Genomic DNA, 22,862 nt, shown 5'->3' on the forward strand with positions numbered 1-22,862 from the left:
TTACCTGTTGAGAGCACTGTATCAGGGGTAGGAGGATCCTTCGGGTCATCAAACATCCTATACAGGGCATCAGGTTTGATATTCTTAGAGCCTGGTCTATATGTGATGTGGAAGCTGAATCTGGAAAAGAAGAGTGTCCACCTAGCTTGTCGAGGTTTTAGACGTTTTGCAGTCTTCAGGTACTCCAGATTTTTGTGATCAGTATAGATCAGAATGGGGTGTGCTGCTCCCTCTAAAAGGTACCAATTAATAAATAATTTGCGCTAGTAAATATATATAAATATATGTAAAGAAATCATCAAATCATAAGTCCAGAAAAATATATATATACCAATACCACAGAAAAATATAAAAAACTTTTTAGGTGCAAAAAAACTTTTGTGCAAAAGGAGTGTCTCAATATAAAAAAAGTGTCTCAATATAAAAAAATTTCACCAAAAAACCTTGATAATATAATGGCAGATCATCCATAAAAATATCTTCAGAAACGGAAGCTCTCCAACACACCGATCCTCATCGATCGAAATAACAGGACGAAAAACTTTGTAGTTAATCGAAAATCCACTTCTCCAATAGAAAAAGGACCACCTTCAAACGTATCCATGGGGGGAAATGCCAAGCACTCGAGAGAAACAGAAAGACTTCATGGTGCAATATTATAAAAACCAATTCCTTTATTAGATACTCATTGCACTTACTCAAGAGGTGTCCCAGCCGACACCAGCATCAACAGCATCAACAGCAATCACATAAACGAGCCTGACTACTCAGCACATGTGCAATAGCTGGCAGTCAAAAACGTAATGACATCACATCAATCAAACTCCGCCCTACGCGTTTCGTCATCGATGTCCTCACGGTACTCTAAAAAGTACCTCCATTCCTCCAAGGCTGATTTGATGGCCAGTAATTCTTGGTCCCCTACATCATAGTTTCTCTCCGCCTGGGATAGTTTTCTGGAAAAGAAAGCAACAGGATGAAACAGGAGTTTTAGACCTTGCTGCTGTGATAGGATGGCCCCAACAGCACTGAGGCATCTACTTCTACCACAAAGGGTAGTGCTGGATCCGGAAGGCTTAATATGGGCGCTGAGGTAAAAAGTCCCTTTAATGCATTGAAAGCGTTTTGGGCTTCCGGTGTCCAATGGAATCCCTGACTCCCTGTTTGGTTAATTGATTGATAGGAGTGATGATGGCTGAGAATCCCCTGATGAACCTATGAAACGCTGTACTTCCTTTTTATCAGATGGTGCAGGCCATTCCAGGATGGCAGAGACTTTCTGGGGATCCATCTTGAAGCCTTCAGTCTGTGTGTGTGTGGTGGCCCAGCAGACCAGTCTGTGGACAAACTGTTGGGTCGTGGCAAGCTACCATGTGTTGTGTGTCTGGTGTGGGGGTGTATAAACAGTAGGAACAGTGATTAACACTGGGGTTCTAGCTTGTAGGATAGCTGGAGGAATCCTAGAAGAGTGTGCTAATTGCTAGACTGCTCCCCCACCCTTAGAGTGCACCAGATTGTATGTAAGATACATATCTGTCTGTGTGTGATCAGCCAGCTACATTGGAGTGGAGTCTCCCTCTAGTGGTGGCCAGAGGTAGTGCGGGCTGTGAAAGTGTATCATGGCCACTCTTATATGCTCAAAGTAAGTCCCCCTCACTCCCTCTTTACCCCAGTCACGGACCACGCTTTGGTTAGCTAGTCACCGTGGGCGTGTCTTATCCATGACATTTACATTGGGGAAATCTTTTTTATTAATAAAGGACTAGTCATGTGGAGTGGATAACGTCTTTTTTTACTATTTTTACTATTTACATTATTTCTTTCTGAATGAGCAACCCGGGGTATACATACTCTTACACATTCATGTGGGGGAGGTAGCTGACATCCCTCTTATTTGAAGGGAGATTCCAGATTCCAATAAGTCCCCCACCAAGAGACCCCCCGGGGTCAGGGGAAGAGGTCCTTTGCAAGATTTGCTCCCCATGTTGAGGGCACATGGCTGGCATGGTTTAGGGGATGGGGTGCGTGCTCTGGGGAGGACCCCAGGCCTTTTTTTTTTTTTTTGTGTGTGCGCTTCCCACATTTATATCTATACCAGACTCCCATCAAGGATAAGGGTCTCCTATGTATTTTAGGGACAACCCCACACAGTCTTGTTTTTTTTGTTTTAGTTCCCTATTACCATGTATACCAGATCCTCATCTTGGACAAGGGTCCGGTATGGATAAAAGAATCCCAGGTCTATCGCTCTATTTACAAACTAGACTGAACCGGGTACATTTGTCTCCTCAATACCTTTCACTGTCACCAGCTCCAATGTACTGACATCATGGCTGCTCTCAGACCCCCCACTGGGTCTAGGGACCCCCTGTGATATCTGCAGCTTCTGACTCTGTATTTATCCTGTTGGTGTTTCATACAAACATATCTGTCTCCAGTCAAAGGACAAGAGATGAGCCTTTTTTCTTATTAACCACCTCCCGCCCGCCATATCAGGAAATGATGGACAGGTGGAGGTTCTCTCGTTCTGGGAGGATGTCATATGACGTCCTTCCACTCTAATCGCAGCGCTGGGACACAGCGGATCACCGATCAGTGGAAAGAGCAGATGACTTCGGCTCTGTCATGTGATCAGCTGTGTCCAATCACAGCTGATCGCATGTAAATAAGGAAATGCCGATCACGCTGACAGCTCATGAGGAGAGGAGAGCCGGTAATCGGCAGTGTAGCCCCACCAATGCCACCTGTCAGTGCCCATCAATGCCACATATCAGTGCCTACCAGTGCACATTAAGGCCACATATCAGTGCCCATCTGAGCTGCCTTTCAGTGCCAACAATCAGTGCCGCCTATCAGTGCCCATCAGTGCCACCTAACAGTTCAAGTCATTGCCGCCTATCAGTGACATATATAAGTACTGCCTTTCAGTGCGTACCAGTGATGCCTGTCAATGCCCAACAGTGCCACCTATCAGTGCCCATCAGTTCAGCCTATCAGTGCCCATCATTGCAGCCTCATTAGCGCACATCAGTGAAGGAGAAAAATTACTCATTTACAAAATTTAATTCTCTGCTGTCCATCTACAGAGAAAACCCCATGACCCCATCAATGAGGATGGAGGAGGACCGGAGTCACATGACTGAGAAGATACTAAACCTCACCCTGGAGATCATCTACCTGCTGACCGGAGAGGTGAGGAGGATTCTGGGAAGTCACATGACATCACTCTTATCTCTATTAATAAAGCACAGACCTGACCGGAGAGGTGAGGAGGATTCTGGGAGGTCACATGACATCACTCTTATCTCTATTAATAAAACACAGACCTGACCGGAGAGGTGAGGAGGATTCTGGGAGGTCACCTGACATCACTCTTATCTCTATTAATAACACACAGACCTGACCGGAGAGGTGAAGAGTATTCTGGGAGGTCACATGACATCACTCTTATCTCTATTAATAACACACAGACCTCACCGGAGAGGTGAGGAGGATTCTGGGAGGTCACATGACATCACTCTGATCTCTATTAATTAAACACAGACCTGACCGGAGAGGTGAGGAGGATTCTGGGATTCTAACATGATATTCCTATTGGTTCCTCAATACAGAGATTTCCTCTTCTGAAGTCAGGTGATCATATGACCATCACAGTGCCTCCATGTGACTCCCTAAACCCTGAGAGACACAACATGCAGAAGATTCTAGAAGTCACCAAGAAGATGATGGAGCTGCTGACAGGAGAGGTGAGCGGTGCCGGGAATTCTGGGACATTCTCCAGTAACAGACAAGGGATGTGTCTGGATGGTGACTGTATCATTGTGTGTGTCAGGTTCCTATAAGGTGTCAGGGTGTCACTGTCTATTTCTCCATGGAGGAGTGGGAGTATTTAGAAGGACACAAGGATCTCTACAAGGACGTCATGATGGACAATCAGCCGCCCCTCACATCACCGGGTAAGAGGAGACTTTATTGTAAAGGAGAGAACAGTACGGAGGATCCACCTAGATCCCCCATCATCTGATAAACACACACAAAAAATATACTCATAAAAAAACAACTAGTCAAGAGGGTACTAGGTAAAGTTCATAAATGAACAATAAATAAATGATAAAAAGTTCAAAGGTGACTGTAGTGCTCTTAGAGTGCCTGCTTCCCTGGTAAGCCGGTGCTTGTGCAAATAGTTGTGGAAAAATTGCGCAGTTACCAGATGCACAATTTAAATGCTCATGTAAACATATATCCAGATGTCCTCAGGATAGGCCAGGCGATGGGGTAACTTCCCTCTGAAGGGTAGGTAGTACGTCAAAAGATCCTGGGGCTTTAGTGATGATCCAAGACAGCCAGAGATCCCCTTAAGGGTTGAGTGTGGTGTGACGTCATGGCGTAACTGGCTCCTCCTTACACGTTTTGGACGCACGCACGTCTTCAGAGGGCATCCCCTTTGAAGTTGTGCGTGCGCACGAAACGCCTAAAAAGGAGCCAGTTATGCTGTGATGTCATGCCGCCGGAGCCTCGTGGAGCTCCAGCGGCAATCTTTGATTGTAGACGGCTAGTCCTGACATCTCATCTCACTTTATGATATTTCTGATGCATCGGTTTTTACTTTCATCCCTTAATAAATAAATTATTTTATACTTACCATACTACACTATGGGCATGTCCTTGTTTTAACTCCCTGGTGGAGTATTAATTTTCAGATGCCCAGTTAAAGACACAGATCCATCCCAGTACCCAGAGAGGGAATCTCCTGCATATCCAGGAAGCAGCACCCACTCAACCCTTAAGGGGATCTCTGATGATTTCATACATTTGTTTGGAAGGATAGAACAATCCTCAGAAGGGAACATGTAGGATGACAGGAAAGGCTCCTGACTGGTGAGATCCTCCAAACATAATGATGACATCCATGAACTGGAGCGAGCTCGTTGGGGTGATAAAGCCAATCTGGAAACACTGTGTAGACGTTCTCCAAGAACTCAGCACACTCCAGGTGTGGAGAAAGTCTCCAGGTGGGTTTAGCCTGTCATTTATCATAGGTAGAAATGTCCACACATGGACTTCCACAGGGACCCCCGAGACTACATATAGAACTTGTACAGTGTCCCAGGGTCTGTACTGACCTGACATTTGGGGGGTATGTGTACTGTCCTAGAATTTGGGGTTTGGGGGTATTTGTACTGTTTTAGCATTGGGGGGATTTGAACTGTCCTGACATTTGGCGGTATTTGTACTGTCCTGGCATTTTGGGGGATATTTGTACTGTCCTGACATTTGGGGGGTTGTACTGTCCTGACATTTGGGGGTATTTGTATTGTCCTGACATTTGGGGGATATTGGTACTGTTCTGACATTTGGGGGGGACTTGTACTGTCCTTACATTTGGGGGTATATGTACTGTCCTGACATTTGGGGGTATTTGTACTGTCCTGACATTTGGGGGGAATTTGTACCATCCTGATATTTGTGAGGATTTTTCCATTCTGAAATTTGGGGGTATTTGTACTGTCTGACTGATGCGCTGGTGTCGGAAATCCAATCCCCGACTTGGTGTTTCAAGCCGGTCTTGGCCCGATTGAACTTGGGCAGGTCAACACCCAGAACATCCTGTGGGCAGGTACAGGAACACCCCCCATGGTCAATTGGCCGAGGACTAATGTCCCGCCTACATCCATATCCCCATAAATGGGGTACCCGGACACTGGGACATTTTCTATTCGTACGGAGCTGGTTCGATTGACCAACAGATTGCTGATTGTCTGACTTGCTCCAGTCGCAGGGTAAATCCTGGTAAAGTTTTACTTCTGTCTTTTATTCCCTTTTATTTTATAGTGAATAGTCATTTGTGTGTCTTCTTGTATTTTTTGTATTTCTGTAACTTTTTATATTTTGTACATATTTTATGCCCTGCCCACTTTCGGGAAATTAAATCTTAAAAATAATTAGTGACTTCTGTGTATTTAAGCACGTGCTCATATCTTCAGAGAGATTAGATTGGAGAGATTAGATTGGATTAGATTGCATCGTATTTTAGTGCCTTTAAACGTTCGGTCAAGCTCATTGCCAATCTGTGTGCAATTGCACTGTGTGTGAGCAGATTGCGTGCAGATTGTAAAAGGTAACAGATTGGCCAGACAGAGATCTGTGTGTGTGGGGTGTCCCAGCAGACCATTCTGCGGATAAACAGTTGGGTGATGGCAGGCTACCTTTTGTGGTGTGTCTGGTGCAGGGGAGTGTGTGGACATTGGAAGGGTGATTAACACCGGGGTTCAAGCTGTAGGTAGCTGGAGGGACCTTAGAAGGGTGTGTAATTACTAAGCTGGTCCTCAACTCTAATCAGTGCACCAGATTGTATGTAAGATTTGTATCTGCCAGTGTGCGGTCGACCAGCTGGATTGGAGTGGAGTCTCCATCTGGTGGTGACCAAAGGTAGTGCGGGCTGTGAAAGTGTGTCACGGCTGATCTAATATACGGTTTTATATATATTCAAAGTTAAGTCCCCTTTATTCCCTCATACCCCAAGTCACGGCCGCACGTGCATGCCTCGGTTAGCTAGTCACTGTGGACGTGGCATGTGGGGGATCCGGGACAGGGGAGATTTGTACATTTGGAGGTATTTGTACTGTCTGAACATATGTGGGATATTTGAACTGTCCTGACATTTGGGGGGATTTGTACTTTCCTGACATTTGGGGGGGATTTGTACTGTCTGAACATATGTGGGATGTTTGTACTGTCCTGACATTTGGGGGGATATGTTCTGTTCTGACATTTGGGGGGGATTTGTACTGTCCTGACATTTGGGGAGATATGTTCTGTTCTGACATTTGGGGGGGATTTGTACTGTCCTGACATTTGGGGGGATATGTTCTGTTCTGACATTTGGGGGGGATTTGTACTGTCCTGACCTTTGGGGGGATATGTTCTGTTCTGACATTTGGGGGGATTCGTACTGTCCTGACATTTGGAGGTATTTGTACTGTCTGAACATATGTGGGATGTTTGTACTGTCCTGGCATTTGGGGGGATATTTTGTGATCTGACATTTGGGGGGGATTTGTACTGTCCGGGCATTTTAGGACCTTAATAAATGAGATCGGCCATCAGTACATCAGGATTGATTGATTTTCAGAAATATATCCCATAGTTTGTAGACTCTATAACTTTCACCCAGACTAAATAATACATTTAATAATATATTATTAAATAATAAATTATTTTCATCAAAGAAATGTTGCAGATTACATTTTGGCCTAAATTTATGAAGAAAGATTATTTATTTGCAAAATTTTATAACAGATACTAAGAAAAACATGTTTTTTCCAGGTTTTTTGCATTTTTTCACGTATATAGTGTGAAATAAAAACCCAGTGCTGATTAAATACCACCAAAATAAAGCTCTATCTGTCTCAGAACAATTATAAAAGTTTCATTTGGGTACAGTGTTGCATGACAGCGCAATTGTCACTCACAGTATGACAGCGCTGAAAATTGAATGGGCAGGAAGGGTAAAAGTGCCCGGTATTGAAATAGTTAATGCACAAATGTCCATATATATGGATTTCTCCAGGGACCACTGATACCTTCTATGCATGGCTTGGATGTCACCCAGATTACTAGGAGCCCATAAAGCAGAGGACCATAGAAAGATATAAAAGTCCACTCACTGTCATGGAACCACAGATTGAAGGAACTTCATTCCAGGAACATCATTTACATATACACTGGAGGTGTAACCACACAAGCATGGAGTGGACAGGGAGGCCTCAAGAGACCAGGGATAAAACAAGATGTGCACAGGGGGGATAGAACAAGATGTGCACAGGGGGATAGAACAAGATGTGCACAGGGAGGATAGAACAAGATGTGCACAGGATGGATAGAACAAGATGTGCACAGGGGGGATAGAACAAGATGTGCACAGGGGGGATAGAACAAGATATGCACAGGGGGAATAGAACAAGATGCGCACAGGGGGATAGAACAAGATGTGCACAGGATGGATAGAACAAGATGTGCACAGGGGGAATAGAACAAGATGCGCACAGGGGGATAGAACAAGATGTGCACAGGGGGATAGAACAAGATGTGCACAGGGAGGATAGAACAAGATGTGCACAGGGGGGATAGAACAAGATGTGCACAGGGGGATAGAACAAGATGTGCACAGGGAGGATAGAACAAGATGTGCACAGGGGGGATAGAACAAGATGTGCACAGGATGGATAGAACAAGATGTGCACAGGGGGGATAGAACAAGATATGCACAGGGAGGATAGAACAAGATATGCACAGGGGGAATAGAACAAGATGCGCACAGGGGGGATAGAACAAGATGTGCACAGGGGGGATAGAACAAGATGCGCACAGGGGGATAGAACAAGATGTGCACAGGGAGGATAGAACAAGATGTGCACAGGGGGAATAGAACAAGATGCGCACAGGGGGATAGAACAAGATGTGCACAGGGGGGATAGAACAAGATGTGCACAGGGGGATAAAACAAGATGTGCACAGCGGGGATAGAACAAGATGTGCACAGGGGGGATAGAACAAGATGTGCACAGGGAGGATAGAACAAGATGTGCACAGGGGGGATAGAACAAGATGCGCACAGGGGGATAGAACAAGATGCGCACAGGGGGGATAGAACAAGATGTGCACAGGGGGGATAGAACAAGATGTGCACAGGGGGGATAGATTAAGATGTGCACAGGGGGATAGAACAAGATGTGCACAGGGGGGATAGAACAAGATGTGCACAGGGGGATAGAACAAGATGTGCACAGGGAGGATAGAACAAGATGTGCACAGGGAGGATAGAACAAGATGCGCACAGGGGGGATAGAACAAGATGTGCACAGGGAGGATAGAACAAGATGCGCACAGGGAGGATAGAACAAGATGTGCACAGGGGGGATAGAACAAGATGTGCACAGGGGGGATAGAACAAGATGCGCACAGGGGGGATAGAACAAGATGCGCACAGGGGGGATAGAACAAGATGCGCACAGGGGGGATAGAACAAGATGCGCACAGGGGGATAGAACAAGATGTGCACAGGGGGGATAGAACAAGATGTGCACAGGGAGGATAGAACAAGATGTGCACAGGGAGGATAGAACAAGATGCGCACAGGGGGGATAGAACAAGATGTGCACAGGGAGGATAGAACAAGATGTGCACAGGGAGGATAGAACAAGATGTGCACAGGGGGGATAGAACAAGATGTGCACAGGGGGGATAGAACAAGATGTGCACAGGGAGGATAGAACAAGATGTGCACAGGGGGGATAGAACAAGATGTGCACAGGGGGGATAGAACAAGATGCGCACAGGGAGGATAGAACAAGATGTGCACAGGGGGGATAGAACAAGATGCGCACAGGGGGGATAGAACAAGATGTGCACAGGGAGGATAGAACAAGATGTGCACAGGGGGGATAGAACAAGATGTGCACAGGGGGGATAGAACAAGATGCGCACAGGGGGATAGAACAAGATGCGCACAGGGAGGATAGAACAAGATGCGCACAGGGAGGATAGAACAAGATGCGCACAGGGGGATAGAACAAGATGTGCACAGGGGGGATAGAACAAGATGTGCACAGGGAGGATAGAACAAGATGTGCACAGGGAGGATAGAACAAGATGTGCACAGGGAGGATAGAACAAGATGTGCACAGGGGGATAGAACAAGATGTGTACAGGGGGGATAGAACAAGATGTGCACAGGGGGGATAGAACAAGATGTGCACAGGGGGATAGAACAAGATGTGTACAGGGGGGATAGAACAAGATGTGCACAGGGGGGATAGAACAAGATGTGCACAGGGGGATAGAACAAGATGTGTACAGGGGGGATAGAACAAGATGTGCACAGGGAGGATAGAACAAGATGCGCACAGGGGGATAGAACAAGATGTGCACAGGGGGATAGAACAAGATGTGCACAGGGGGATAGAACAAGATGTGTACAGGGGGGATAGAACAAGATGTGCACAGGGAGGATAGAACAAGATGCGCACAGGGGGATAGAACAAGATGTGCACAGGGGGATAGAACAAGATGTGCACAGGGAGGATAGAACAAGATGTGCACAGGGAGGATAGAACAAGATGTGCACAGGGGGATAGAACAAGATGTGTACAGGGGGGATAGAACAAGATGTGCACAGGGAGGATAGAACAAGATGTGCACAGGGGGGATAGAACAAGATGTGCACAGGGAGGATAGAACAAGATGTGCACAAGGAGGATAGAACAAGATGCGCACAGGGAGGATAGAACAAGATGTGCACAGGGGGATAGAACAAGATGTGTACAGGGGGGATAGAACAAGATGTGCACAGGGAGGATAGAACAAGATGCGCACAGGAGATTAGAACAAGATGTGCACAGGGGGATAGAACAAGATGTGCACAGGGAGGATAGAACAAGATGTGCACAGGGAGGATAGAACAAGATGCGCACAGGGAGGATAGAACAAGATGTGCACAACAGAGGAAACAGAGGAAAGTGATTTTACAATCGTTAACCTTCTCAGATTCTTCTTCTTTCTAAGGGTTGGAGGTTTTGCTCTGTTATGAAAGGTTCAAGCTTTGAAGCAGCTAAAGATTTATATTTATTTCCCAGTAAGTTGGCTTTGCAAGCATTACATTCTAGAAACAATAGATAATAGCCCCTCCCCCGCTCCCTTGTTACAGAATTTTATTGACAGCAGCGGGAGCCAAAGGCAATGATATAAACCTGCCCTGTGAGGAGGGAGAGAGCCGCTGCTCTCATGCATAGCACTGGATCAAGAATGGGCTCAGGTAAGTATAAGGGGGTGGAGGGATTCTGGGACACATCAGGTATTTTTACCCTAATACATAGAATGCATTAAGATAAAAACCTTCAGATCTTAGAAGCCATTTAAGAGATTTTGTTGCCTGATACAAGGAAGGTCCTGTAGGGGATATTGAAGATGATTTTGTTGACAGCTTTAGAACTGGTGGAGGACATTCAGAGATGTGAGAATGGTGAGGAACACATGGTCCTGTCCAGAGTAGATGATGGGGGTTACGTGTTAAATCTTCTCTTTCCCTTCTTGTCAGCAGTAGCTGGACTTCAGTGTTTTCTGGCTGCAGTTATCAGAGAATTAAAAACGGTGAATTTTGGAAAGATGGCACATGATAATCTTATGGGTGAAGAACGTGTTGCTTGGGAACAGCTTAAGAACTGCGGTGACATTGTGATCATGCCTACTGACAAGGGGGGAAACCTTATCATCATGGATCAACAAAGATATGTGTTGATGTATCAACAGATGGTAAAAAATAAGGAAAGGTACACTAAGATAACAACCATCAACCTGGAGAATGATCAGAAGGTCCTCTCTGGTGTGATTGAGGAAGCTTCTGAGAAGGGTAACATTGATAAAAAGATCATGACCTTTAAGATATTAAATCCAGATACCATTTTTAAATAGACTTCCAAAAGTCCATAAATCAGTGGTAGCCCCTTCCTGGAAGAACTATTATCTCAGGGAGTGGGGCCCCCATAAGAAAATCAATGAGTATATTGATAGTACCGTATATTGATAAATTGCTACAATTTTGTGGTGGCTTTACCCTCCTATGTGAGAGGCACTTTGCACCTCCTAAAAGTTTTAAATGATGTGTCAGTACCTGATGATGTCATGTTGGTTACATTAGATGTAGAGGCATTATATTCCTCTATCCCTCATAAGAAGGATTTAAAGGTTATAGAAAATCTCTCAACTGCAGACCTAGACACCTGTTTCCTCATACAAATTTTGTTCCTGATTTACTTAATTTTTGTTGGAAAATAATAAATTCTTCTTTGGATATAAATGTTATTGCCAAGCACAAGGTACTGCAATGGGTAATAAAATTTGCACCGGCCTACACTAACCTTTATGTTCAAGAATTGGAGAAGTCAGTGCTTGGGGATGAGGCCTTGTCAGGGTACCTGACCAACATCGCTGGTTGGTTCAGGTATATCGATGACATCCTCATCCTCTGGCATGGTGAACCTCAGGACGATGGGAGGTTTGTAGATTTAATGGGATAAAATGAGTTCAATTTGAAATTCACGTATACCTACGGACCTTTACAATTTTGAATTTGACTCTCCAGAATATGGAGAATGGTACCTCTGTACAATCTACAATCGCCTAAGCGCCCACTTCACTGACAACAACCTCCTCGATCCACTACAGTCTGGCTTCCGTCCCCTACACTCCACTGAAACCGCCCTACTCAAAATCACTAATGACCTGCTAACCGCCAAAGCTAATAGCCGCTACTCAGTCCTCCTACTCCTCGACCTCTCCACGGCCTTTGACACAGTTGACCACCACCTCCTCCTTAATAAACTACACTCCCTTGGCATCAGAGACTCTGCTCTCTCCTGGCTCTCATCCTATTTATCCCAATGCTCCTTCAGCGTTACTTATAACGCTTCCACCTCCCCCTCTCTCCTCCTCTCTGTTGGGGTCCCCCAAGGCTCTGTCCTCAGGCCCCTTCTCTTCTCCATCTACACCTCCTCCCTCGGCAAACTGATACACTCCCACTGCTTCAACTATCACCTCTATGCCGATTACATGCAAATTTACCTCTCCACCCCTCAACTCACCCCTTCAGTCTCTGCCTGTATCACCCACCTACTGAACAACATATCAGACTGGATGTCGCTCCATTTCCTCAAATTGAACCTTTCCAAAACCGAGCTCCTAATTTTCCCCCCAGCCCGTGCCCCACCCCCCACCCTCTCCATCACGACCAACAACGCCACCATCAGTCCCACCCCGCAAGCCAAAGTCCTAGGTGTCACTCTAGACTCAAACCTGTCCTTCCAACCCCATGTCCAATTGTTGGCAAACTCATGCAGGCTCCACCTCCGCAACATCTCCAAAATACATTCGTTCCTAACCCCAGACACTACTAAACAACTCGTTCACTCCCTTATTATCTCAAGTCTGGACTACTGCAACTCCTTTCTCATTGGCCTACCTCATCACAGACTATCCCCGCTTCAGTCTATCCTGAACTCAGCGGCCAGACTCATCCACCTTACCAACCGCTCCGCTTCTGCCACCCCCCCCCCCCTCTGTCATTCCCTCCACTGGCTCCCGATTGCCCAACACATCAAATTCAAACTACTAACACAGACATACAAAGCCATTCATAACGCTGCCCCAAACTACCTCACCGACCTGATACCCAAATACCACCCAACGCATAATCTTTGCTCCTCACAAGACCTCCTACTTTCTAGCTCCCTGGTCTCCCACGCCCGACTGCAGGACTTCTTCAGGACTTCCCCCATCCTCTGGAACTCACTACCCCAATTCATCAGACTGTCACCTACCCTCCTCACATTTAGGCGCACCCTATCTCTTCAGGGAAGCCTACCCCGCCCTCACCAAACAGCCGATCTCCTCCACTCCTCCCACCACTCCATCCCCCACAGCCACCTCCTCCTGTACCACTATCCCCTCCCTCCTAGATTGTGAGCTCGAAAGAGCAGGGCCCTTGAATCCTTCATGTTCTGTTTTGTTACTGTCTTGTCTCATGTACTGTCCCCCACTATAATGTACAGCGCTGAGCAAACCTTTTAGCGCTATATAAATACTGTATATTAATAATATGTTGATATTAGAGGGCTTTGGGGTGTTTTGTATGTTTAATGTAAAGTACACTCTGTGGGAGCTAGTGTCTAGTGTTCATTGGCTCCCATGTTCCAGTTTTTTGTCCCTTTGGGTGCCCCTCAGGTTTAGCCTGCCTTATGGACCAGTAACTGTCCCTTTTAGCCACTTGGGGTAGTGTGGGAGGTGGCTTCATACTCTGCCCATCGAGGCGTCAAGTGAATGCAAGATGTCATACCACTGATGTGCCTTTGGCTGGCTTTTCCTGATGGGAGGGACTGGGTTAAACAATGGAATACCCTGTTAGTCACAGAAAAGGGGCAGGAATGCTGTTTGGCATTCTTTCCCTCTTTGTGTGCCATCATTGCTACCTGGTCTGGTATTTAAGGGCCGTGTACACTACTGTGGGCTGGGCAGTCTCTGAGGAAGTTGGGATACCAACCAAACCAGTCACATGTCAGTCTTTTCCTATCTGATCTTATGATGGTGCTCTCTATATCTCTCCATGATGGATACACTTTGGTTCTTACCTGGATCAAAGGTCCTTTGATCTGAAGTGCCATGACAGTGAATGTATGTTTATATATTTTTATGGCCATCTGCTTTCTGGGCTCCTAGTAATCTGGGTGACATCCAAGTCATGCATTGATGGTATCAGTGGTCCCTGTAGAAATCCATATATATGGACATTTGTGCATTATTAATTACAGACTAAATCCACTTGGAGACCTGGGGACACTGTACAGGTTCTGTATGTAGTCTGGGGGTCCTTGTGGAAGTCCATGTGTGGACATTTCTACCTGTGATAAATGACAGGCTAAACCCGCCTGGAGACTTTCTCCACACCTGGAGTGTGCTGAGTTCTTGGAGAACGTCTACACAGTGTTTCCAGATTGGCTTTATCACCCCAACGAGCTCGCTCCAGTTCATGGATGTCATCATTATGTTTGGAGGATCTCACCAGTCAGGAGCCTTTCCTGTCATCCTACATGTTCCCTTCTGAGGATTGTTCTATCCTTCCAAACAAATGTATGAAATCATCGATGAGTCCTCCTTCTATGTGATCTAGAAGATCTTCAATCACAATGTCTTTATGGATGAAGTGGATGGCCCAGTTTATATATTATTTATTGCTTTACAGCTTTATTCCCTCCAGGATTCATTCTTTATTTATAGAACCATTCAAGGAAGTGTTCTTACTTTGAGAGATCTCCACCACCATTCCTCTGTGACCATTACATCCTTGTCATTTATGTCTAACATCTTCATTATGAGTGGATTGATATATATTTTATGCTTTAGGGTGTATTTTTGCCTTTTCTTCAACAAAAAGATACATTTTGGAGCTATCTGTTTCATTGGGTTTACCTTTGTTTCTAACTTGTATTCTGTGTCTTTAAGACTTTTATTTATGTAATAAAATATTTTTGTTAAACAGTTGGTTGCAAAAGATCTAGATTTATTTTTTCTTACTTTTTAAAATAATTTGTGATCTTCTTTGGTAGCCCTGTAAGGTAGATATTATGTAGGAATTGTCATTATGAGACATTTTTGGGAGCTGCAGTTCCACTGAACTCCACAAGATGGTGATCTCACTTAAACCTAGACTGGAAGTCTCTATGGAATCTGGGCAGGAAGTGATGTCAGGTACCGACAGGAAGTGATGTCAGATACAGACAGGAAGTGATCTGAAGAAAGACAGGAAGTTGCATGTGGCACAAAGAAGAGGAGACATTGGTGGAAGTGGCAGCAGAGGAGGTAATAAGATGTTATTTTCTATTTACACCCAGTAACCCCCCCGTCATGTCCGTCCTCTTCTTCCATAGTCACATCCGTCCTGTTCCTCCATAGTCACGTCCGTCCTCTTCCTCCATAGTCATGTCCGTCCTCTTTCTCCATAGTCACTGTGACATCTTTTATCTCCAGCAGATGATGATACACACATATATAGTGTGGGAACCCAGATTAACCCCTTCAGGGGCAGAACATTCCCCCACTTCCGGGGCCGGAACATTCTCCTCATTGTGGAGATAAATTCTAGTAATATGGTCCTCTAAACAAACAGCACTGACAATAAATAGACAAGACAAGGACCATCCTGACCATACATGGCCTACAAAGGGCAATGATTACACTACACAGGCAGCCAATGGGCAATCATTACACTATGCAGCCAACACAATGATGGAGTGCCGGGGTCAGGAGTATGGAGCATAGAGCCCCTTACATTGCTGCTCAGGAGGAAGAAAACATTCCCCAGCCGGCCATGAAGAATATGTTCCATCATTGGTGTCAGAGGGAGGAAAATACTGAGGAGTCTGAGGGATGAAGGGCAGTTGAGGGGCCTCTCAGGGGTTACTAAGGATGAGAGACTTTGGGACCCCTGAGGGGGTAGAGTAGATTATTATTATTATTATACAGTATTTATAAAGCGCCAATAGTTGGCTCAGCGCTGTACATTACAAAGGGGGACAGAACATGTGACAGAACAATACCAATACAATGCAAAACATGAGGGGATCGAGGGCCCTGCTCTTTGGAGCTTACAATCTAGGAGGGAGGGGATGGTGGCACAGGAGGAGATAGCTGTGGGGGATGGGGTGGTAGGAAGAGTGGAGGAGGTTGGCAAGTTAGCAGGGGGTGGGGTAGGCTTCCCTGAAGAGATGGGTTTTCAGGGTGCGCCTAAAGGAGAGGAGAGTAGGTGATAATCTGATGGGTTAGGGCAGGGAGTTCCAGAGGATGGGTGACACCCTGGAGAAGTCCTGGAGGCAGGCATGGGAGGAGGAGACGGAGACCAGGGAACTAGAGATGATGGAATCTGGGTGGATAAGGTTGGCAGGTAGCATGTCTCTGAGGGAAGAGAAGGTTGTAGAGCTCATAGGGACTATGCGGTAGGGAGGGGGGCTCATGGTCTCTGGTTGTCCTCCCACCTGCACTTACTTTCCAGACCTCCTTACAAAACTCCAGCCAGGAAAGGAAAGAAACCTTCACCTTCTTACCATCTGACCGGTCAAATAACATTTTCCAAGATACCAAGTGGAATGAAGAAGGGAAGTCTTTTGCCCCTTGGTGGGAACTCATTCTTAGAGGGGGACTGTTCATGCATAGAGGCTCTTGCAGTGCCCGGTGCTGGAATTCAGAGCCCCAGGAACCCACTGCCACTCTGTACAATGTCCTGGATACTACAGTATACTTGGCAGTGAAAAAAACAGGATCCTACCCTCTGCCATCCTCCTCCTACCCACACTGGGCTGTCATTGGAGGGATGAGCACAGACTCCTCCCTCACAGTGCTCTACTTTACAAGCAGCATGTTCCTGCTATCCCATCCAATCTCTTCTCTTACTGCAGAGAGTGACAGTGACATCACTCCTGTCAGTCAGCAGGCTGCCAGAGATTGGAGTCTTGCAGCCGGAGTTTTGGCAATTGTCCTGATTAGTCAGCAACTCCAGCCAATAGTCAGCAAGTTCCCCTTCCTGGACCTCATGATGACCCGACATTGACCTCACAGCACTGCCTCATAGCAAACAAGTCATAGGAAGGATCATATTTATCATTCCTTGTCTGCAGATCTAAAACTCATCAAAACCAGTTCAGAGACCAAACAAACCCAACATAGAAAAGGGGATTTCAGATCTGGCAGGACAAGAGGGTCTCGGGACCTCCACAATGTAGCAAATACTAAACAATCCTGACTAAACATCTTCCCTTGGGGAAGAGTAGTTCTTCAATGTCCAGCAACCCTCCTATTCCCCCCTCACATCCACATCCTATTATTGTGTGACCAATACCATCCAAATCATTCTTACTTTCATTTCCCAAAGTTATCCGTCTACAAGGAGACCTGTATAGATCACATGATGGCACCAATGAGGATGGAGGAGGACCAGAGTCACATGACTGAGAAGATACTAAACCTCACCCTGGAGATCATCTACCTGCTGACCGGAGAGGTGAGGAGGATTCTGGGAGGTCACATGACATCACTCTTATCTCTATTAATAAAACACAGGCCTGACCGGAGAGGTGAGGAGGATTCTGGGAGGTCACATGACATCACTTTTATTTCTATTAATAAAACACAGACCTGACCGGAGAGGTGAGGAGGATTCTGGGAGGTCACATGACATCACTTTTATTTCTATTAATAAAACACAGACCTGACCGGAGAGGTGAGGAGGATTCTGGGAGTCTAACATGATATTCCTATTGGTTCCTCAATACAGAGATTTCCTCTTCTGAAGTCAGGTGATCATATGACCATCACAGTGCCTCCATGTGACTCCCTAAACCCTGAGAGACACAACATGCAGAAGATTCTAGAAGTCACCAAGAAGATGATGGAGCTGTTGACAGGAGAGGTGAGCGGTGCCGGGAATTCTGGGACATTCTCCAGTAACAGACAAGGGATGTGTCTGGATGGTGACTGTATCATTGTGTGTGTCAGGTTCCTATAAGGTGTCAGGGTGTCACTGTCTATTTCTCCATGGAGGAGTGGGAGTATTTAGAAGGACACAAGGATCTCTACAAGGACGTCATGATGGACAATCAGCCACCCCTTACATCACCGATAAGAAGACACTTTATTGGGACGGAGCATCTAGAACTTGGACTTGTGAACACAATGTGTGGATTTGTTATGTGATGTTACAATAATGAAACTCATATTTTCCAGGTGACCTCTTCTATCCTTCTCATGATTTAGGGTGAAGATCTGATGTATATAAAAGTTGAGGTTAAATCAGAAGAAGAAGAGGCGTATGTGAGGGATGATCAGCAGTCTATGGAGGAGGATGGAATAACGGGGACATTTATAGAGGAGGACACTCCTACAGAGATCAGCACAGGTGGGTCATGAACACTAAATCCATTCCTCCACCCATACTGCTCACTGATTGGTCCAGAGTAGGGCGGGGACTGGGTGATATCAGCCTGTAATCCCCTGGTCACTTTCCTGAGCTGTGTTCCCCGTCCTGTATTCCTGGATTTCTCTCGGATAATCTTCCTTCTCTGTGCTGCAGACACAATTTATGTATCTAGACTGGATTTATGGAGGTTCTGGGGATCAACTGGCAGTGTTATGTTACCTAGGCTTCTGGGACATGTGATTTGGATCTTCTTCCCCATGCCCGGGTCTAGTAAGATCTCTGACAGAACATTTCTCCCAGGGTTCCTTGCTCTGTAGTCTGCTGGCTGTGCCGGGTGGAGGGATATGTCTGTATAGTCTCAGACCCAAGTCACTGAGTGCAGTCTCAGGAGATGGGAGGCAGCGGTGTGGGATCTCTGCAACTTGTCTACAGTAAACATTTAAAGTGGTTGTAAGCCCTGCATATACCCAGTGCAGTGATACACAGAGATAAAACAAATCCTCCTACATATGTTGTACCTTTTTATCTGCAAAAGTCCAGAATTTATACAGCTTGTCTGAGAAGTCATAAAAAAGGGGCAGAGAGCTGAAGTCACATTCTACAGAGCTCAGTGAGGTGAGCTCTGAGAGATGATTGGAGGGATGGGACAAACCCTTTTCACACAGGAACAGAGCTGAGGCTGTCAATCACAAGCTGTGTGCTGGAGCTCCTCCCCTGTCACCTTTCTTCTCTTGGTGTCAGGAACACTTGTCAGAAGTGATTCATGCTGATTGCGGAGGAAGGAGACAGCAGACAGAAATGACTCTTATTGCTCTGGAGTGAGACAAGTACACACTATACAGGGATATGCTTTGTTCATATTCCATGTCTGAGGTTTACAACCACTGTAAGCGATCTCTATTTACTAAATACCAATGTGATCCTTACACGATTTATTACTGTCACCCCATCCTCTCCCCCTTGACTGGACATAGTATGAGATTTCACCAACCAAACTAAAAGGATATTAAACCACAAATGTCCCATATTGCAGCTTACCAATCATTGGATGTGGTGGCTGCATTCCTTTTCTTTGGCTTTTTTCCCTGTTTTCACCAGCTGATCTGGCCAGTAACACACCTTCTGTATTAGAGCGCCCCCACTGTGGAGACAGCAGCATGGTCAGTCTGGGGGGAGGGGAGTGTTAGATGTATTAGCAGATATAAAAACAGTAACTAATTGAAGCCAAACTCCAGCTCACACTTCATAATCAGTTACATCAGTTTTTTTTCCTTTTGGGATTTACATGAATAAATAAAAGCTGATCGTTGTAAGCCCCCAGTCAGTGGTAAATGGTCTGCCTCATCCCTGTCACTGATACATTCTGCTGCAGAATTTTTATAAAACAGATTTACTGGCTAGATCTAGGGAGGAGCTGCTGGATGGAGCTCTGCTGTTAGGCCCAATATCCTGTTTTGGGGCCTAATGTGTGCTGAAATGGTCCTGAAGCTGTCCTGTCTGGTCTAGAGGAAGCTGTGCCAAGAAGGAGACCCAGGGAGGGCCCCTTGCTGGAAACAGCCACGAAGAAGGCTGGCCTCTCAGAAGGACCCGGTGACTCACTTGGAGGATGCACTGACATTTGGGAACGTGCTTACAGAGTTATTCGGTCGGCTTAAAGGTTCTGACACTGTGAAGCTGGACATTGATCTGCAGAGTCTGTCAGTGATCTGCCATGGTATCTGGATCCCCTAACCCTCACCTCCCCAACCATTCTAAATAAAGCTTTAAAAAGACAAAAGGGACTTCCCAATATCCTTTCTCAGTTCCCGTATTTTAGCCATGGACTCAGCCCTGGGATGAAATGCTAGACCACCTCTGACCTCTGGAGGTGCCATCCTGCCTTTGGGGTGTCAAAGGGGTTCTACATTCATATTGCATTTGTTGTATGTTAGAGTCCTGAGCCCGCCACTATATACTCTATGTTGTACATTCCATATTCTTGACCCCTGCACTATATACTCTATGTTGTACATTACATTCTCCTGACCCCTGCACTATATACTCTATGTTGTACATTCTATACTCCTGACCCCTGCACTATATACTCTGTGTTGTACATTTTATACTTCTGACCCCTGCACTATATACTCTATGTTGTACATTACATACTTCTGACCCCTGCACTATATACTTTATGTTGTACATTCTATACGTCTGACCCCTGCACTATATACTCTATGTTGTACATTCTATACTCCTGACCCCTGCACTATGTAATCTGAGTTTTACATTACATACTCCTGACCCCTGCACTGTATACTCTGCTATACATTACATTATTCTGATATTTTATAGTCCTAATGTTTCTATTCTATATCCTAATTTGTACAAGACATAGGTCTTCTTTTCCACCCATTTCCTACCAGCTGGACATTTTATATCGGATGATGTGATTGGAGCACAGACTTTTACATGGTGATAATAATGTGATAACATCCTCCAACTTTGGACCCTTAAACAGAAAGTGATAATGAGGGAGGAGTCAATACCCCAATGATGGTGGTCTTCAGGATCAGTCCAGTCTTCATCTTGGTTGTTCTCCCCCCATCCTCACTCTCTGACCTCTGGTGGGGCTCAGCCCCGCTGTTCTTCATGACTAAATCATGGACTAAATAAGGAAGTGCAGTACTTCTTGTGTTGGGGAGATGGCGATGAGTGATAGAGGGGGTGGGGACCCTCGTCCTATAATCCCCTCATCACTGTCCCTCCTATAAAAGACAGTTCTGGTTGTTTCCTCACTCTCTGACTAAGGTCCATGAATAAAGAAATGACCTGGTAGGAGATCAGAGGAGCCATTTCCTAGTTCCCTTGAGGGTGGAATTGTAAGTTCCTCAGAGACCAAGCTGCCTGATGTGGGAGGAGTCCTGGTTTAGGGAACCAATCAGCTCCTGTCTAGTAATCCTCTTTATCTTTGTATTTTAGTCCATGGCCGGGAGATGAGGAAAACCTCCGAGGATTGTCTCACTTTGTCTCCAGACTGGAAAGTAGAAGATGAGGACATCACACAGTATAGTCCAGGAGAAAACCCGGCTCCCTCCAATGTCCATCTGGCACCACACAGTATAGATGGACCATCAGATTCCTCGTATCCTGAGGGACCTCAAACTGTGCGGGACCGGGCCGGCCTTTTAACAGGGAAGAGCTTCTCCTGTGCTGAATGTGGGAAATGTTTCCATTCAAAATTCCTTGTTAATAGGCATAAAATGTCTCACACGGGGGAGAAGCCGTATTCCTGTGCTGAGTGCGGGAAATGTTTCCGTTATAAATTCCATCTTAATGTGCATAAAAGATCTCACACAGGGGAGAAGCTGATTTCCTGTCCTGAGTGCGGGAAATGTTTTTCATGCAAGTCCCATCTTTCCATACATCAGAGGTCTCACACGGGGGAAAAGCCATATTCCTGTCCTGAGTGTGGGAAATGTTTTTCAGAGAAGTCCAATCTTTACACACATCAGAGATGTCACACAGGGGAGAGGCCGTATTCCTGTCTTGAGTGCGGGAAATCTTTTTCTAATAAGTCATATCTTTACACACATCAAAGATGTCACACGGGGGAGAAGCCATTTTCCTGTCCTGACTGTGGAAAATGTTTTTCACAAAAGTCTGATCTTTACAGACATCAGAGATGTCACACGGGGGAGAAACCGTATTCCTGTTCTGTGTGCGGGAAATGTTTTTCACGGAAGTTCAATCTTTACACACATCAGAGATGTCACACAGGGGAGAAGCCGTATGCCTGTTCTGAGTGCGGGAAAAGTTTTTCACAGAAGTCTGATCTTTACAGACATCAGAGATCTCACACAAGGGAGAAGCCACTTCCTGTCCTGTGTGCGGAAGTCCTCTGAAGTCCTGTCTTCCTGTACATCAGGGGTCCCACACAACCCTGGAGGTGTATTAGTGCCTTGAGTGTGGGAAATGTCTTCTAGATGAATGTTGCTGGACATCCCAGCTCTCATGTGGGGAAGAAGCACACCCTGATATACACCTCAGATATACTCGATGGCGGATCTTCATCATGGAAGAAACAGTTGATAAGGAGATGAGAGGCCCCCAAAGACATGGATGAAGTGCAGTAAATGTCGGGGTGCAGAGTGGTCAGTAGATCCTGGAAATGAAGGACACAACTTCAGCCCTTGGGTGCTGGAGTTGCGTTTCCTGATAATGATATAGCGGGTTACAGAGCTAGAAGCCGTGTGGCAGGCGCAGCACCCTTTGGTGCCTTGTGCGCTGTGGCAGTAGAAAAATTATGCAATTGTTTCTTTGTTTGATTAGACTGACTTTACTCTGTAATTCCTCCAATGCCGCT

General features: G+C 45.7%; 3 protein-coding genes across 3 annotated transcripts in view; all 3 read left to right on the forward strand.

Annotated features, from left to right (window-relative positions):
• The window catches only part of LOC149429876 (uncharacterized), a 210,306-nt gene that overhangs the window by 44,435 nt on the left and 143,009 nt on the right, over window positions 1-22,862 (forward strand). The gene's annotated exons all lie outside the window — the stretch shown is intronic.
• LOC149429879 (gastrula zinc finger protein XlCGF53.1-like) lies at window positions 3,125-3,981 on the forward strand. The gene is made up of 2 exons (XM_089666334.1): window positions 3,125-3,192; window positions 3,612-3,981. The coding sequence occupies exons 1-2, from the start codon at window positions 3,136-3,138 to the stop codon at window positions 3,840-3,842; spliced, it is 288 nt and encodes a 95-aa protein (XP_089522460.1). The 5' UTR covers window positions 3,125-3,135; the 3' UTR covers window positions 3,843-3,981.
• The window catches only part of LOC149429880 (uncharacterized), a 34,809-nt gene continuing 33,392 nt past the window's right edge, over window positions 21,446-22,862 (forward strand). The window contains exon 1 of the mRNA XM_089666337.1: window positions 21,446-22,392. Coding sequence (XP_089522463.1) covers window positions 21,493-22,392 — 900 coding nt within the window. The 5' untranslated portion in view covers window positions 21,446-21,492. The remainder of the gene's footprint in view (window positions 22,393-22,862) is intronic.

This window comes from Staurois parvus, unplaced genomic scaffold, assembly GCF_062004578.1.
Source record: "Staurois parvus isolate SC_StPar_1 unplaced genomic scaffold, SC_StPar_1.0 ptg002686l, whole genome shotgun sequence".
Taxonomy (NCBI): Eukaryota; Metazoa; Chordata; class Amphibia; order Anura; family Ranidae; genus Staurois; species Staurois parvus.